General features: G+C 47.5%; 2 protein-coding genes across 16 annotated transcripts in view; both read left to right on the top strand.

The window, feature by feature from the left end:
• Positions 1-17934, top strand: part of HDAC4 (histone deacetylase 4) — a 352953-nt gene that overhangs the window by 40638 nt on the left and 294381 nt on the right. For all 15 annotated transcript variants that reach the window (XM_028831302.2, XM_028831301.2, XM_077956679.1 and 12 more), the window contains exon 2: positions 8088-8328. In XM_028831302.2, the coding sequence (XP_028687135.1) occupies positions 8307-8328 (22 nt within the window). In that variant the 5' untranslated portion in view covers positions 8088-8306. The remainder of the gene's footprint in view (positions 1-8087; positions 8329-17934) is intronic.
• LOC144333340 (uncharacterized) lies at positions 8359-9829 on the top strand. The gene has a single exon (XM_077956690.1). The coding sequence runs from the start codon at positions 9098-9100 to the stop codon at positions 9692-9694; it is 597 nt and encodes a 198-aa protein (XP_077812816.1). The 5' UTR covers positions 8359-9097; the 3' UTR covers positions 9695-9829.

Raw genomic sequence — 17934 nt, 5'->3', positions numbered from 1 at the left:
GTGGAGCTCGGGCGCCCCCGCTCCCTGTCCAGTGCCCTGTCCCGAGGGGCCAGGTGGAGCTCGGGCGTCCCCGTTCCCTGTCCAGTGCCCTGTCCCGAGGGGCCAGGTGGAGCCCGGGCGCCCCCGTTCCCTGTCCAGTGCCCTGTCCGGAGGGGCCAGGTGGAGCTCGGGCGCCCCCGCTCCCTGTCCAGTGCCCTGTCCCGAGGGGCCAGGTGGAGCTCGGGCGCCCCCGTTCCCTGTCCAGTGCCCTGTCCCGAGGGGCCAGCTGGAGCTCGGGCGCCCCCGTTCCCTGTCCAGTGCCCTGTCCCGAGGGGCCAGGTGGAGCTCGGGCGTCCCCGCTCCCTGTCCAGTGCCCTGTCCTGAGGGGCCAGGTGGAGCTCGGGTGCCCCTGCTCCCTGTCTAGTACTCTTTTCCAAGCCAGGGTCCGGGGGTGCAAAGAGACGCATGTCCTTGTTTGCTCTTAGCAGAACTTGCAGCCAGGCACGGGGCAGGTGCTCATCAGATAAGCCAGCACATGGGTCACAACAGACCCAGCCAGAGCCAGAACAGCTTGGAGTCCTGCTGCAGGAAGGCGGGGCACCTGGGCAGACCCTGATGGTCCTGTCTGTGGCTACTTTTTTAGCCCAACTGAGCATCATGGCTGCTGACTCAGTCTCCCCAGCTATAACACGGGAGCCGGGGTCTCCAGGTCCCCTTGCGACTGTCTGGCATCTGTCTGCCTGGTCCTATTTCCCCCTCTGGTAATGACACGTTAGCTTTCCTTCGAGGAGTGACCCTTGTTCCCATTGGACTCATCTTGGTGGTGCTATCTGTCAGGGTGTCCTGGCCTCCCCAGTCAGGGGGTGTGGCTCAGCGCAGGCCATCAAGTGTGGTTGGACAGTGTTCTGAAGGGATTCTCCGTCAATTCCTGCCTCTGGGTCCCTCCACCTGTTTTGCCAGCTACCCCGTTCCCTCCCAGGAGCTTCCTCTGTTTGCCTAGATTATCCAAAGTCCATTTCTATTGCTTGCAACCGTGAACTCCTAACAGGTGCAGGTGTCCCTTCGGTGCAGCATTAATGCCTGCTCTGTGAAACCTGAATCCTCACTTCCTTTGGCTCAAGCGCTCTGTGTTCTCACCGGTTCCCAGAAGGAAGGGTTCACAGACCGTGGGCATTGATGTTCTGCCCAGCAGGTTCTGGAGCTGGCTTCTTAGCCTCCTCGTGTCAGATGTACTGGTCTGCAGAGTTCCCCAGTCTTCAGCTTCCACTCTAAATCGCAGCTCCCACTGGCTTCCTCCCAGGAGGCTGTGGGTGGGCCCTGGTGACCCGGCTCTCAGTGAGCCTTCACCAGAGGCACCAGGGAACGACCATTTCTGGCTGAAAAGGAGACCCGGAGGCTGAGTATGTGACCGAGTGGTGGGGAATGTTCTCCAAGCACTCCCCAGTGGCTAGAGCCCCCGCCTGCCAGCTCTGGGAAGGGGTCCCCGCCCAAGCTGCTTCTGTCATCTCAGCCCAGCCCCAGATCATCTGTCCCGCTCAGAAGCCTGCAGTGGCTTCTGCTTCCCTCAGCGCAGAGGACACACGATTCCGAGAAGCCCTCTTGTTTATGACACAGCCGGATTCTGGACACATGATGCCGTCAGACGTATTTCTCATTAGCTTGGCTGTGCATTTAAACGTAAGGAAAAACTCACCTAGTAATAGGATTGCATGGGTATACCCATTTTCAAAATGGCGCGGTTAACTTTTGGCCATGTCAGTGTAGGTGGAAGGAGGCACCGATGGAGCGTGAATGCCAAGGTGTTGGCCGGCGTCGAACCTAGGGGCTGTGGGCTGTAACACGTTTCTCTTTACTTCGTGTATGTTTGAAGTTTTCATAATATAAAAGCTTTTTTTTTGTTTTTAAAGGGAAATTCATGTTAAAACCTGTGAAATCTTAAATTGCAGATATCAATATGAACACTTTTTTTTACTTAAAATATTTGTACTTTTTACATATCCAAAAAATAAACAAATGAGTAAAACCAACCAGTATGTGGGGACCCAAAATGAAATACATATACTAACCAAGGAATTTAACTCTCTTGCAAATGCACTCACCTGATGACTCTGGAAACCAGTGCCTTACCTGGATACGGTAAGGCTGAGAACAATGAGAATCGTCTATAAATGGTGGTCTTGTGAATGTGTTTCTCATGTGTACAGGTTAGCAATTCTGAAACGACTTTATGTGTGGACCAGAATTGAACAAATGAGAAAAGACACTGTAGCTAATAGGAACCAGGTTTCCCACTGTTAGAAAGATAGTTAATAAAAACAAGGAAAGGGGAAGACTAAAATCCACCTTGTAATGCTGGCGTCTGAGGTCTCAGTATAGACTCGTGATTGTTCAAGTGTAAACTCGTACGGAAATACTGAGGTGTGAGTGAGTACCTACGCACACGGCCTGCTAAGAGGGCCCTGCGCCTCTGTTGCCCAGCAGCAGTGAGCACATCTAGCACTCGATTGGGTCTGAACACAGTCCTCCCAAACAAGGAACCAGGGTTCCCTGGAGAAGCCATTGATTCCGGGGCTGTGACAGGGACATCTTGTAAAATCAGAAAGTAAGCAAATGCTCCAAAAAAAAAAAGACTGGAGTGGAGGCTTGCCAGAAAAACATACGAGCTGGCTTGCAGGGGCTCCCAATGGCCGGCGCTTTAGCAGCAACACAAATGGGGACAGTATTGGACTAATAACACAGGATAACGTAACTGTCTGTGAGTCCATACGAATGGAAGTAGATTACTGAGTCACTGGAAAGATGGAGCAGTGAAAGCTCATCCTTGCATTGGAATTCTAAGTAATAAGTGCAGAAAAAAGGAGGCGATTTGGATGTCACCACCAGGCGAACATCATGACAGTGAGTGTCACAGGCCGGCCGCCCTGATGGATCTCGGCCCACGAAGACGTGTGTTGATGTCGTGTCTCTTTCTCGAATGAGCTTTGGTAGCTTGGGTTTTTCAAGGCATTTGCTTATTTCATCTAAGTTGTCAAATTTATTGGCATATAGTTTTTCATAATATTCCACATTGCCCTTTTAATATTTGTGCAATCTATAGTCAATTCCCACTCTTGTTCTTTTTTTTTTTTTTTTTGGGACAGAGTCTTGCTCTATCACCCAGGCTGGGTACAGTGGCATGATCTTGGCTCACTGCAGCCTTGACCTCCTGGGTTCAAGCGATCCTCCCACCTCAGCCTCCTGAGTAGCTGGAACTGCAGGCATGCGCCACCACACCTGGCTTATTTTTTTTATTTTTTGTAGAGACGGTTTCACAATGTTGCCCAGGCTGGTCTTGAACTCCTGAGCTCAAGCAAGCCACCCACCTTGGCCTCCCAAAATGCTACGATTACAGGTGTGAGCCACCACACCTGGCCCCCTCTCTCATTCTCGATGTTGTTAATCTTTGTCTTTTCTCTTTATCAGCTCGGCTAGAGGTTTATCAATTTTATAGTCTCAAAGAATCAGCTTTTAGTTTCATTGATTTTTCTCTTTTCTGTTACATTGATTTCTTCTGTTATTTTTTTCTTCTTCTTATTTTGAGTTTAATTTGTTCTTTTTCTAATTTTTTAAAGTGAAATCTAAGGTCATTGAATCGAAGCCTTCTTTTCTAACACAGGCATTTGGTGCTTACATGTCCTCCTCAGCACTGCAGATTTTTATATGTTGTATTTTCATTTTTATTAATTTCAAAATGCTTTCTAATTTCTTTTAAATTTTTTCTTTTACCCATGATGTGTTAGTTTGCAAATACTTAGGATTTTCAGGTATCTTTGTTACTGATTTCTAATTTAATTTCAGTTTTGTCAGAGAACATACTTTGTATGACTTGACTTGTGTCCTTTTAAATTTGAGACTGGTTTTATGGCCCAGAAGATGTTCTATCTTGGTAAATGTTCTGTGCATGTTTTCCAAAAAGAATGTGAATAACGTGTATTCAGCTGTTGTTTATGGAGTGTTCCATGAATGTCATTTTGGTCAAGTTGGGTGGTAGTGGTCGAGTCTTCTCTGTTCTTACTTACTTTCTGTCTACTTGTTCTAACAGTTACTAAGGGCAGGGTGTGAAAATTCCGAGTTATAATTGTAGATTTGTCCATTTCTTCTTAGGCTTTTATTATTTTATATTTTATTATGGTTTTATTTTTATACCTTGTGATGTTGGGATCTGAGGTCTCAGTATAGACTCATGATTGTTGAAATGTAAACGCGTATGGAAATATCGAGGTGTGAGTGAATACCTGTGCACACTGCTTGCGTCAAGTATGAAGCTCTGCTAGCAGGTGCATGAATGTTTAAGACTGTGTGTCCACTTGGCGAACCAACCCGGCTATCACTATGAAGTGGTCTTCTGTATTGCTGGTAATGTTCTTTCTTTAAAATTTACTTCAATATAAATATAACCATTACCGCTTCCTTTTGATTAGTTATATGATAGACATTTGTCCATCTTTTAATCTGTTTGTGTATTTTAAACATAAGATAGATTCCTTGTAAGCAGCACATAGTTGGGTGTATCGTGCTTGGGGAAGATTGATTGTACCTTATAAAACACATAGCCTCCTCTCTCCAAATGCTTTTTAGTCCTCCTCACAAGATTCCTCTTTATACTCTGGGAAAGTGGGGTCTTGCTTTTTTATCCAGTCTGACAACCCCTGCCCTTTAAATGGGGTGTTCAGACAGTTTGATATGCTCACTGATATAGTTGGGTTTAGCTGTCCCTGATTCTGTAACTTAGATGCTTTAATTCTTCCTTTTACTGTTCCATCAAACTGTTTTCACCTTTTTAAAAGGTAAATTTCTAAGTTTACTGGATGTTTATTAGGACTATTAGATAGATAGATAGGTAGATAGATAGATTTTTAAACTGTGTCATGTTTTTCTTGAGTTATTAATTTTTGTAATACCTTGGTGATGAAATAGCATAGTTTTGAATAGTCTACTGCAAGTTTTCTGTTTTTTTAGATAAGCCCTTGTGTTTTTTGTATACAGTTTTGCAAGAGCATGAATTTCTTCCAGAACATTTCTATTATAGTGGAAACGCCTGTGTTCTGTTGAATCCGCAGTTGGGAGAAGAATCCGTCTCTAGCTGTCAGTGCGATGTTAGGTGAAACCTTGCTAGACACTGGACATTTGGCTGGGAACTGTGCATGTCAGCTTGCCAGAACAGTAGCTTTGAGGAGCATAATTGACCAGTGTTAAAGTGAACACAGAACAGGGTAGGAGTGAGCACACATAGCCTCTTGGCAATCCTCAGGTCTGGACTAGAGCTTATTCTTATTTGAGGATAAATAAAAAGAAATAAACCTCACCTTTGGACCTGTCAAAAAAAAAAAAACAAGGTATCCCAGAATGTGTGGAAGACGGAAATATTCTGAAGTGCAGAAGAATATGCCTCTGAAAATGAAATTAAATCAGGAAAAAATATTTTCAAAAGACTTTGGCTTTTGAAAGAGGCAGAAGGTGATGCATGAGGAGGGACTAGGCCGAGTGAGAAGATGATGGGATGAGTTTAAAGGGAAGTGGTTGAGAACAAAGAGTTCATGGCTTAGTTAAAATCTGTATTTGAAACCATAAGTAGTAAAATGGATATTGTGGAAAATAGCAGCAGTGAAGTGAAGGACATACTTGAGAGGCTGCCTGGGAATGCAGAATAAACAACAGATGTGTCACTGGTGAAAGAGGCCAGATCTGATGGGGAGACTTCAGCCAAATAGCATAGGAACTCTGAAGAAGCCAGAACAAGTTTAACAAAAATAATAATCAATGACGTAATTGAAGAGCATTTTCCTGAGCAGAAAGAAGACCTATATTTGTTGAAAGAGTCATGTTTTGAACAAAATAAAAGACTCTTACTTATGTATCTTCTGACAACGTTTTTGAATTTTAAGATTCAAGAAAAGAAATGCTAGTAGATTCCAGGCGGAAGGAAATGGCAACAATCACAACATCAAGACTCGGCCCCCAAAGTTTTACCTGGAAAGAAGCTGTGGTTGAGCTGGACTTAAACTTCTCTACAGTGTTGAGGGGGGAATGGCATCCAAAGATTTGAGGGGGACATATTTCTCATCTAAGATTTTTATACCCAGCCAAGATGTGTTTTTTTGTGTGAAGGATACTGTCATCTGAGATTTGTGAGGGTTTGCAAAATACGCCATCTACATTCCCTTCAAGAAAATGTGTCTTTCTGACCAAGAGATGAATAAACATTCTGACCCTGAAGACAAATAAGTCATTGTTGTTCCTAAGGAGATAACCAGATACAGAACAACAGTCATGAAGATACTAGTCAGAGTTGTAGATACAATGAACGTAAAATTGGAAAGCATCTAGATAGCCAGCCTTGGGAGCTGGGGTGATTCTTTATATGATGAATTGGTTAGAGTTCTTTGGTTATAAGCAATTAATTGGCAAAAAAAAAAAAAAAAAAAAGTTCTAGACTAATTAGGAAAAGGAATTTGTCACTTTTTTAAAGAAAGATGAACACAGAAGTACTTGAGCTGGGATCAGCCAGGGACTCTCAGTGGTGGGAGTTCCGAGACTTGTGTCTTTTGGGTTCATCTAGTGACTGGGTTCATCTAGTGACTGATCTATTGAAGAGGTAGGCCTTGGAAAGAGAACTGGACGAGCTCAGCTGGTGTCACATGCCACTCTTTGGCCTGACACTTCCTTGGGAGCATCAGGCTCATCCGAAGCTCCTGAAGTGGGACGGGGCAGCTGTCTATCGCACATGGGATAGGAAACAGCCCTTCAAAACGAAGCTTACCAGGAATTGTTAATGCCATTGGAAAACGCCTGGCTTTAATATCAGCCCAGAGAACGTGGCAGACAACTGTATCACTAGAGGTTCGTATGGGCAAAAGGCAAAGAAAAACAACGGCAAGGAAGCATGTCAGAATGTTACCGAGGGCTTGTCTCTGTGTGATGGCATCATGGATGACTTTTTAAATACTTGCCTGTGATGAGCATGTATTGTTTTTATAAGCAGAAAATGAAAAAGAAAACGGTCATTACGAAGACGGAAACACGAGGGAACTATTTTAGGTTATTGTGTTACGTGAGGAATGCGGACTTTAGAATTAAATTCTGTGATTACACAGACATAGTGAATATGAATGTCTGTGGATCGAGGCTGATGCAAACGTGCAGTAATGACATTCTGTGGTGGGAATGTGCTGAAAGTGATTTTTCTTTTAAAACATTTTATTTCATATTTATTTCATAAGCTAATATAACTTAGAATAAATTTATATTAGTTGGAAGATACTCTGCTTCCTCTGAAAAGCCTAATGTTGGGGAAACTTCTGGAATGAGTAAGGAAGCTGTCTCTAGATCAGAGATTTTGAACCAGGGGATGATATTGTCCCCAAGAGGACCTTTGGCACTCCCTGGAGACATTTTTGGTTGTCATGACTTGGAAGATGCTACTGGCATCTGGTGTGTGGAGGCCCAGGATCCTGCTAAATGTTTTATAATGTGTATGGCAGCCCTAAACCCCAACAACTAAATACGCAAACCAAAATCCCAGTGGTGCTGAGGCTGAGAAACCCGGCTCTCCAGAGACATTTTTACATGTCTGTGATTTACTAACAAAAATCCCAACTGCTCGTATTTGTAGAAATGATTCCATATGAACTGTTCTATCAGTCCTTGGTCAGAACAAGGATAAAGAAGGAAGCTGGTGGGGCATGGTGGCTCACGCCTGTAATCCCAGCACTTTGAGAGGCCGAGGTGGGTGGATCACTTGAGGTCAGGAGTTCGAGACCAGCCTGGCCAACATGGGGGAAACCCTGTTTCGACTAAAAATACAAAAATTAGCTATGCCTGGTGGCATGCACCTGTGATCGCAGCTACTCGGGAGGCTGGGGCAGGAGAATTGCTTGAACCCAGGGTTGTGGGGGTGGTGGAGGTTGCAGTGAGCCCAGATCGTGCCACTGCCCTGCCGCCTGGGTGACAGAACAAGATTCTGTCTCAAAAAAAAAAAAAAAAAGGAAGTCATCATTTCCCTAGTTGGATGTTTTCTAGATCGGAACTTCCATGTTGTAACTCCAGTCTCTTTTCTCCTAACCTTGCAGGTTCATCTGCAGAAGCCAGCGGACGCCTCTGCTCTCCCTGTGGGTTACCTGGCTCATGAGACCTTGCCGGCAAGGCTCTGTGCTTGAACGTCTGTGACCCAGCTCTGACTGTCCGGGTACTTGTATGTGTTGGTGGGAGTTTGGAGCTCGCTGGAGCTATCGTTTCCGTGGAAATTTTGAGCCATTTCGAATCACTTAAAGGAGTGGACGTTGCCAGCAATGAGCTCCCAAAGCCATCCAGGTAAGGCCTGGTCCTTTCTTCTCTGGGCACACAGTGGGGCTTTCTTTTCCCAAAGTAGACTTTCCTGTGGCTGCAGCTTTCTTTCTGAATTCGAGACTTTTGTTTTTCTTGATAGTGGTCACTGTTGGTTTTTGACAGCACACAGTGCAGAATGGATGGTTTGTTCTTCCTCTTGGTGTAAGAAGAATGATAAAACCTGGGAGGGTCTGGAGTCAAGTCTGCGGCCCTGGTTTGCAGGCTGACTTGAGTGGCACACAGGTTTCGTCGCTGCCAGGAGAGAAGTGCTTTTTGACGAGGGTGATGTTTAAAGGTTAGGTTGTGATGTGGAGTGCTGGTTTCTTGCTCAGTGTCTTTGTTGTTTTATGAGGGGTGGTGTGAGGGGTGGGAGTGCTCCTCCGACCGCGCGTCTGGGCTGCCTGGGAAGAAGCTCATGTTCCCATTCAGGTGGTGGCCATGGTTGCTCCTGGTGTTTGAGTGCCTCTGTGAGAGGCTGCGCTCAGCATTTTACATATAATTCTATATGCATTTAGTACAGCCCCAGATCATCTCAGGCCTGGAGGGAAGAAGTAACTTACCTGAGGTCACAGAGCTGGCAGGTGGGGGACCCACGGGATTGGGAGGCAAGCCTGTCCTGCTCTGAGCTTCAGAAGCGTGTCATGGGCCATCCATTAACGACTTCACACTGTCCATCCTCGGAAAGCCACCGAAGCATGTCGTGGCCCATCCCTTTACGACTTCACACTGTCCGTCCTCAGAAAGCCTCCGAAGCATGTCATGGGCCATCCTTTTACGACTTCACACTGTGCATCCTCGGAAAGTCACCGAAGCATGTCGTGGCCCATCCCTTTACGACTTCACACTGTGCATCCTCAGAAAGTCACCGAAGCATGTCATGGGCCATCCCTTTACGACTTCACACTGTCTGTCCTCGGAAAGTCACCGAAGCATGTCGTGGGGCATCCATTTACGACTTCACACTGTCCGTCCTCGGAAAGTCACCAAAGCATGTCGTGGGGCATCCATTTACGACTTCACACTGTGTATCCTCGGAAAGCCACCGAAGCATGTCGTGGCCCATCCCTTTACGACTTCACACTGTCCGTCCTCGGAAAGCCACCGAAGCATGTCGTGGCCCATCCATTTACGACTTCACACTGTCCGTCCTCGGAAAGCCTCCGAAGCGTGTCATGGGCCATCCATTTACGACTTCACACTGTCCGTCCTCGGAAAGTCACCGAGCGTGCGCCATAACGAAACCTTGGGGCCCACCACCGACCTGCCTGAGTGTGGGGCTCCTACACAGCCACTCCCGTGCTGCCCAGCCTCCTGCCACTTCCAGCGCACCGTGGCCTTCAAGGGCACTTAGCCATCGACTTCTGTCTTGCGTCCACCTGAGAGAGAAGACGGTGGCCACTGAACAGATGCTTGGACAGGCACCTGAGGCTCTGTTAGCCTTGGCTGTGGGTCCAGCTCCTTAGAGCAGAGGCTCAGGGTCTGGGCCACTCTCTTTGAGATTGCCTGGAACGCTTACACACGTCTTTCCCTGGGTGGAATCGGCTTTGTCTGAAAATTCCAGAGGGCAGGATTCCAGGTTTTTTTAGACGTGGAAGTTTTATTGAGTTAAATTGTTTATGTATTGACTGATGTAAAGAAATGGTTTATGATGATTCCAAGACAAAATTAAGCGCTGTGGATCAAAGCATCTAAACAGACATCGAGTGGAGCTGGCTCCCTCCCTCCTGCACTGGGCGGCTGTTGGGTGAGAGCGTATCTTTTTTCTATGTCTAAACATAGTGTTGTGTGTGTGAGCATTTTCATAGAGTATAATTCTATATGCAGGGCCCTGTGTTTTACATTCTGTCCATTTTAATGTGTTATAAGCATCTTTTGGTATCAGTATGTGTGTAAATATAACTTGCTCTTTTTGATCCCTTGCGAATGGATATTTATGTGGTTGTAGCAGTGTTTATACCAATCCCAAATTGGCATCAAACAATTATTATACATATATTTTGTAAACTTCTAAGTATCCCTACTAGACAAGTTCCAGGAAGTGGAAGCTGGGTCAGCGGGCCCATGCACTTAAAAACAGCATTAGGTTTACTGTCGGATTGCTCCAGAGGCCTCATTCCAGCTGATCTTCCTAATTCCAGTGTAAGAGGATGCATGTTTTTCGTTTGTGCTGTACCAGCACTGGGCAGGTTCAGTCTCTTTCATTTTTGTCAGTGTGCGAGGGGAAAATTATTGTTTGAGTTCTCTTGATTATTTTAATGGGGGTGCATATTTTTGTATGACTTGGTGTACACATAATCATAATTTGTACGTGCTCTGCAGGCATTTGAAGAGAAAGTATGCTCTTATGATTTTGTTTTAGCCTAAAAACAGCTATATGTATATATCAATATTGTATTTAAAGTTCTTGGCTGGGCACGGTGGCCCACACCTGTAATCCCAGCACTTTGGGAGGTCAAGGTGGGCGGATCATGAGGTCAAGAGATCGAGACCATCCTGGCTAACATGGTGAAACCCCGTCTCTACTAAAAATACAAAAATTAGCTGGGCGTGGTGGCGCGTGCCTGTAGTCCCAGCTACCCAGGAGGCTGAGGCGGGAGAATTGCTTGAACCCAGGAGGCAGAGGTTGCAGCGAGCCAAGATGGCGCCACTGTACTCCAGCCTGGAGACAGAGCGAGACTCCGTCTCAAAAAAAAAAGTTCTCTCATTTATATATATTTTATTTATATGTAGGAGGATACGTATGCTTTATATGTTATTTTATTTATATATTAACTCGTTATTTAAATCAGTATAGCTTTACTTATTTTTTTCTGTCCGATTTCTTGGAAAAGTGTGTTTTTCTACTGTGATTATAGTTTTGTAATATTCTTTTTACATTAATAACCATTTTTTGCTTATATAGTTCAATGTTTTCTTCAATGCTTAAAAATTAATGACTGTTCTTTTGGTAGATCAGCTCTCTTATCAAAATACAATATATTTCTCTTTGTTTAATGTTTCTTTGACCAAGAGCTTACAGTGTTTCATGAGGTATTTCTACCCTTGGTTTCTTTTGGCTAACAAATATTTCTCCATCCACTTGTCTCTAACCTTTTCAGGCTGTGTTCTTTGAGGCTCAGCTCTGGAAACCGCAGGGTGCTGGGTTTGGCCTTTTCTGTGGGAATTTCAGCCGCTGCAGTTCAGTTTGATCACCGGCCTGCCCGGGCCTGTCCTGTCCCTGTGAGTTGGGTTGTATGCGCCTCGTTGCCACCCACGACCTCTCCATTCTCTGTCTCAGTGGGTCGGAGGCTGAAGACCGGCCGCGCTGGCGAGGGCAGGGCTGCCCCTCCGCCCAGCCCATTCTCTGCTCTCCGTCTGTGGGGAGGGTGCAGCTAGGGTGGTTTGCCTGGGGCCTGAAGTCCGCTGGCTGCCTCCTCTGCCCTGTCCACTATCATCTTTCCCTGACGTGTCTGCCCTTCCTCCCAGAGGATCCTGGGCGGCAGGACCCCTTGTGCCAAAACCTGCGCGTGCCACCACACGCACACACTGGCTGGTGGCGCAGTGGCCTGTGTCCACGTCTCGGGCCGGGGATGGGGCTTGCACAGATCTGTGTCCCCCCTCCCATGCGAGGCCCACTTGCTGGTGTGGCTTCCCCGGCAGCTCCATCCCCAGAGCACTCTAGTTTCGGGAAGTTCCTCTGCGTTTCTTGTTAGCTGAGGCACCTGTTTGTCCACTGCCAGGCATTGCTGGAAGTGCTTTCCAGTCTTGTCTTTCATCATTTTAGTGGGTTTTGGGAAGAAGAGAAATCATTAATACTGAAGGATTCAGTCTGCCGTCTTGAGCGGGAAATTTCTAGGTGTGTCGGAGCACAGCCATGGAACCGCTGTTCCTTTTCCTTCAGCCAAGGAGCCGGGTCGTGGCCTGCCTTGCCATCACCGGGCAACGCGGTGCTCGGGGCCTGCCTGGCCGTACCTCCCCTCCCTCCATGCGTCTCTTGTGCCGTCCTCTGCTGGCTGGCCCTGTCCTTTGCCCTGCCTACCCGGCTCACTCTTGCCTGCCTGGCTCACCCTTGCCCACCCACCTGGCGTGGGGTTCTGCTCCTGTGTGACCTGGTGTGGGTGACCATGCTGCCCCTCACTCCCTGGGCAGGCTGGGCTGGGGGAGTCCAGCTGCCCGTGGGCCCCCTCTCACATTTGGAGTGTGACTTGGCTTTGCCCTGATGATGAAGTGCCCTTCTAGTGTGGTGTGCATGGCTTTCCTCTCCCTGTGTTCTGTGAAAGTCGTCTGCTGCTGGGTGAGTTTTGTGTTATGGTTTTATTGCTGTTCCCGCTGAACTTTGCCAGAGCCAGGCCCTGGTTCTCTGACGTCAAAGCTGCTTAACTGTTGGGATTTTATTGCTCTAAATAACGATTTCTAATGATGTGAGCGGCCTGAGGAAAGAACCTGGATTGACTTAGCCTGGAAGAGCTCTCCTTTGAAAGGAGGCCCTGGAGCCTTACACCCCTTGCCCGGCCAGCCCTCCACACCCTCCCTGTGGGGATGCGCCATGCAGGGCACAGAGCCTCTGCCCTGAAGCCTAGTCCCCGGCATGAAACCAGGAGCGTGGACAGGAAGCCTACAGGGGCCTGCTGGCAGGACAAGCCAAGGCTCCTTTTCCCTCCCATTCGCTTGTTTTCCTCCGAGGACAGTTCCCCAAGTAACTGTCTTTGTCTTTCCTTGTGGTTAAGGCTTAGGATACTGGCCACTTGACTGGCCAGCAGCAAAGGCAGACGTTGTTACTTGGCCACCCACTTAACACTACCCTGTCCCTCCAGTGTCATTTACTTTCCCTTCTGGAACGTTTGTGCCTAGAGAAAGTCTTGCCCAGAAATGTTCTCAGTGTCAAGGAGCCCCGCAGTGGATTTGCTGGGACGTGTCTGTGTCACCCAGATGATGCTCTCGATAGGAAGCTGGTCGAGCAGGCAGTGGCGAGTAATTTGAGCATCCTCTCGCTCCTGGAATCTTGGTGCGAGGTACGGATAATGTTGAGTTCAAGACAAAATAAGTGGCCAGGCACGGTGGCTCAAACCTGTAATCCTGGTACTTTGGGAGGCCGAGGTGGGCAGATCATTTGAGGTCAGGAGTTCATGACCAGCCTGGTTAACACGGTGAAACCCCGTCTCTGCTAAAAATGCAACAATTAGCCAGGCATGGTGGTGCGCACCTGTCGTCCCAGCTACTTGGGAGGCCGAGGCAGGAGAATTGCTTGAATCTGGGAGGTAAGGTTGCAGGGAGGCAAGGTTGCAGTGAGCTGAGATTGTGCCACTGCACTGTAGCCTGGCTGACAGAGCAAGACTCTGTCTCAAAAAAAATAATAAATAAAAAATAATAAAGAAAAGGATGTTGTGGGAAACTTGTGTAATTTAAGATCAGTGTTTTAATTTGGGCCATTCTATGATTTCTTAATATTCTGTTCAGTCTGAACTACCCCATCTACACAAAAGCAGCTAAAAAGTCTCTGTCAACAATAACTTGGTGGTTAGTGAGTTCCTGGTAATCCAATTGCTTCAAACCACTGTTAAGTGTTAATCCTGTGAGTCCCAGGGAGAAGGCTCTCGCTCTGGGGGTGCTTCCAGTCCTCATGTCCTGCTCTAACTTTATTTGATCTTGAATCTGTTTATTTTAACCATTGTGGCTGCCAATATTTTAATATAATAATTTTAATATATATAAAATAATATCAATTTTAATATAGAAATGATCTCATAAAGATGCATTTTTATGGCATTTAATGCTCTGCAGTGGTTGAATGTTTCAGGAATACCGCAGAGAGTGTGTGTGTGTGTGTGTGTGTGTGTGTGTTAGGGTGGTTTTGTGTTTTAGACACAATGTGTATGTGTTAGGGTGTGTGTGTGTTTTGGACAGGTTATGTGTGTGTGTTTTAGACAGGGTGTGTATGAGATAGGATGTGTGTGTGTTAGGGTGTGTGTGTTTTAGATAGGGTGTGTGTGTTAGGGTATGTGTGAGACAGTGTGTTAGGGTGTGTGTGTGTTTTAGACAGGGTGTGTGTGTTAGGGTGTGTGTGTTTTACACACTGTGTGTGTATGTGTTAGGATATGTGTGTGTTTTAGGGTGTGTCTGGTGGTTTTAGACAGGCTGTTTGTGTGTGTGTTAGGGCGTGTGTTTAGACGGTGTATGTGTCAGGGTATGTGTGTGTTTTAGAGTGTGTGTGTGTGAGGGTATGTGTGTGTTAGGGTGTGTGTGTTTTAGACGGGTGTGTGTGTTGTGTGTGCATGCGTGTGTTAGGGTGTGTGTGTGTTTTAGACTGTGTGTTAAGGTATGGGTATTTAGATAGGATATATGTGTGTTAAGGTGTGTATGTATGTGTTTTAGACAGGGGTGTGTGTATTATGGTCTGTGTGCGTGTGTGTGTGTTAGGGTGTGTTTGTGTGTTTTAGGGTGTGGTGTATGTGTTAGGGTGTGTGTGTGTTTTAGACTGTATGTTAAAGTATGGGTGTGTGTTTTAGACAGGATGTGTGTGTTAAGGTGTGTGTGTATGTGTGTTTTAGACAGAGTGTGTGTTTTAGGCAGGGTGTGTATGTGTGTATGTGTTGGGTGAGTGCGTGAGATGGATGTGTGTTTGAGGCGGTGTGTATGTGTGTGTGTTAGGGTGTGTGTGTGTGTGAGACGGTGAGTGCATGTGTGTGAGACGGAGGTGTGTGTGTTTTAGACAGGGAGTGTGTGTGTTTTTAGACAGGGTTGAGAGTGTTGTGTTTTGCACAGGGTGTGCGTTGGATGCGTGTGTGTGTGTGTTAGGGTCTTGCTGTCGCCCAGGCTGGAGTGTGGTGGTGATGTGTGTGTGTGTGTGTGTGTTAGGGTCTTGCTGTCGCCCAGGCTGGAGTGTGGTGGTGATATGTGTGTGTGTGTGTGTGTGTGTGTGTGTGTGTGTTAGGGTCTTGCTGTCGCCCAGGCTGGAGTGTGGTGGTGATGTGTGTGTGTGTGTGTGTGTGTTAGGGTCTTGCTGTCGCCCAGGCTGGAGTGTGGTGGTGATGTGTGTGGAGTGTGGTGGTGGTGTGTGTGGAGTGTAGTGATGTGTGTGTGTGTGTGTGTGTGTGTGTGTGTGTGTGTGTGTGTTAGGGTCTTGCTGTCGCCCAGGCTGGAGTGTGGTGGTGATGTGTGTGGAGTGTGGTGGTGGTGTGTGTGGAGTGTGGTGGTGATGTGTGTGTGTGTGTGTGTTAGGGTCTTGCTGTTGCCCAGGCTGGAGTGTGGTGGTGATGTGTGTGGAGTGTGGTGGTGGTGTGTGTGGAGTGTGGTGGTGATGTGTGTGTGTGTGTGTGTTAGGGTCTTGCTGTCGCCCAGGCTAGAGTGTGGTGGTATGCACTGCAGCCTCAGCTTCCTGGGCTTCAGTGATCCTCCTGCCTCAGGCTCCCTAGTAGCTGGGATCACAGGTGCATGCCACCACACCCAGCTAACTTTTAAAATTTTTTGTAGAGACTGGGTCTCACCATGTTGTCCAGGCTGGTCCCCAACTCCTGGACTCAAGCAATCCTGCCCCCTCGGCCTCCCAAAGTGCTGGATTACAGGTATGACCTATTGTACCCGGCTAGCAATACTACAAAGTTTTAAGAGGCAGAAAAGGAATTTTGAAGACCTGCAGTTAACCCAAGACATTGATTCTGAGCTTCTGGTCGCAGGTGGGTTGCAGATTCTGAGCATGACCCTTGCTCAGAAACAGGGTGGCAGGAGGTAATGAGAAAGCCTGGGAGCTGAGAGTGGCTTTGCGGGAGGCCCAAGAGGGCTCCCAGGAGGAGGGGGTGTGCAGGCAGCAGGTGCAGCCAGCTGGCAGGAGTCCAGGGGAGCTCGGACACGGAGACAGGGCCTGAGAGCACGCCTGGTGCCAGCTGGAGAAGAGCATCTTCATGGCCCCTGCAATGAGCAGCCCTGGGGATTCTGGGTAGGAGGGAGTGAGGCTGAGCCATGAGAACATGGGAGAGTAGACCAGCCCTGCATCAACTGGAGATTTTAGAAAAGGACAGCGGAAATGCCTTGATGGTTCAGGCTGATGTTGGGGTGAGAAATGCTTTAGAGAAGGACAGCGGAAATGCCTTGATGGTTCAGGCTGATGTTGGGGTGAGAAATGCTTTAGAGAAGGACAGCGGAAATGCCTTGATGGTTCAGGCTGATGTTGGGGTGAGAAATGCTTTAGAGAAGGACAGCGGAAATGCCTTGATGGTTCAGGCTGATGTTGGGGTGAGAAATGCTTTTGATCCCCATGTACCGCTTGCTTCCGCTTTCTAAAGGAAAGGTTTCAAAAATACTTGTGTACGTTTTCTGACGCACAGCCCCGCCTGTCTGAATGTGCATCCTCCCAGCCACCCGGCACGGGGCGTCTGCAGCTCTCAGATTGTCACTAGCCTGGATTCTCCATGCCATCATTATCTGGGATCTTAATCAGTCAAGGTTTGTTCTGGAAATCATGTAGTCAAGGACTTATTTTTCAACCTACTTTTTTTTTTTGATCCTCAAATTGTGTTTTGTCTTTTAAAAATCACGAGTACTCAGTCATTCTGAAGAGCTCAGAAAATTCACTGTCAATGGAGCATTGATGGTTTGTTTTGGCAATTCTCTGGAAATTCTTACACAGTTTGTGGAACATTTGCATTTGTGTCCCTTTTTCAAAGCCACTATTGTAGAAATGCAAATTTCTGAGTTCTGAGATGCTGAATGTTGGATGATTAATGATATTGAAATTTAAGAATGAACTCCTGGTATGTATTTGACATAGAAAACTCGGTGTGAGAATCATTAGAAACCATTGAGCACAGCTTGGCGGGGAACAGAAAGGCTGTGATTGAGGCACCCGGTGGTGGGGGCAGGTCGCACGTGGACAGGTGTGCAGGTGCGTGGCTGCCTCCGGGTGCCAGGCTGTGTGAGGCAGGAGCTACTGCTGTCAAAGGTCTGGCTCTCCTTGACCATAGGTATTCAAAACTCATCATAATAATACATCAGTCTTGATGACTTGCTTGCTCCAAGTCAACCCCTCTGTGCGTTTAAGAGAACACAATAAACAGCAGGTTTGTTCTGAGGTTTGCTTTGCTGCTGCTTCATTTGTGTTTGCATATAGCCTATGACATGAGCTGGACACGTTATTTCTGTTTTGTAGATGAGGAAACCAGTGTTACTGCTATTGAGTGCTTAGGTAGGCTGAGGCTGGGCAGCACATCAGAGGCCAATCTGGCGCTGCTAGAATTGGTCACCTGCCCTCAAGGAGCACAAGCCTCTCTGCGGCAGAACGCTGGGCACCTGGGACCTCGGAGGCATCGAGCCTCTCTGCTTGTGTGAGCTCCCTGGCCAGGGCAGGCAGGGCAGCAGGCATCCTGGTCCACTGTGGTTCATGCCGTGAGAGGGATGGGCTGGGCATGGAAGCCCCCTGAGGGATGTGGAGGCCAAGGGAGGCTGTCCCCCAGAAAGTTGCTGAGGCTGAAACACCCCTGCGAGAAGGGTTGGTGGGCCTCCCGCCGGTCCGGCCCTGCCGTCTGGGGCCCTGTCCTGCAACGCAGGCTTTGTATCACAGTTGGTTTCGACGAGCGTGGGTTTTGCCATCAGGGAACTTTATCTGTCCGTCCTCTGTCT

The sequence above is a fragment of the Macaca mulatta genome, chromosome 12 (assembly GCF_049350105.2).
Source record: "Macaca mulatta isolate MMU2019108-1 chromosome 12, T2T-MMU8v2.0, whole genome shotgun sequence".
NCBI lineage: Eukaryota > Metazoa > Chordata > Mammalia > Primates > Cercopithecidae > Macaca > Macaca mulatta.
This window is presented reverse-complemented; position numbering and strand designations above follow the sequence as displayed.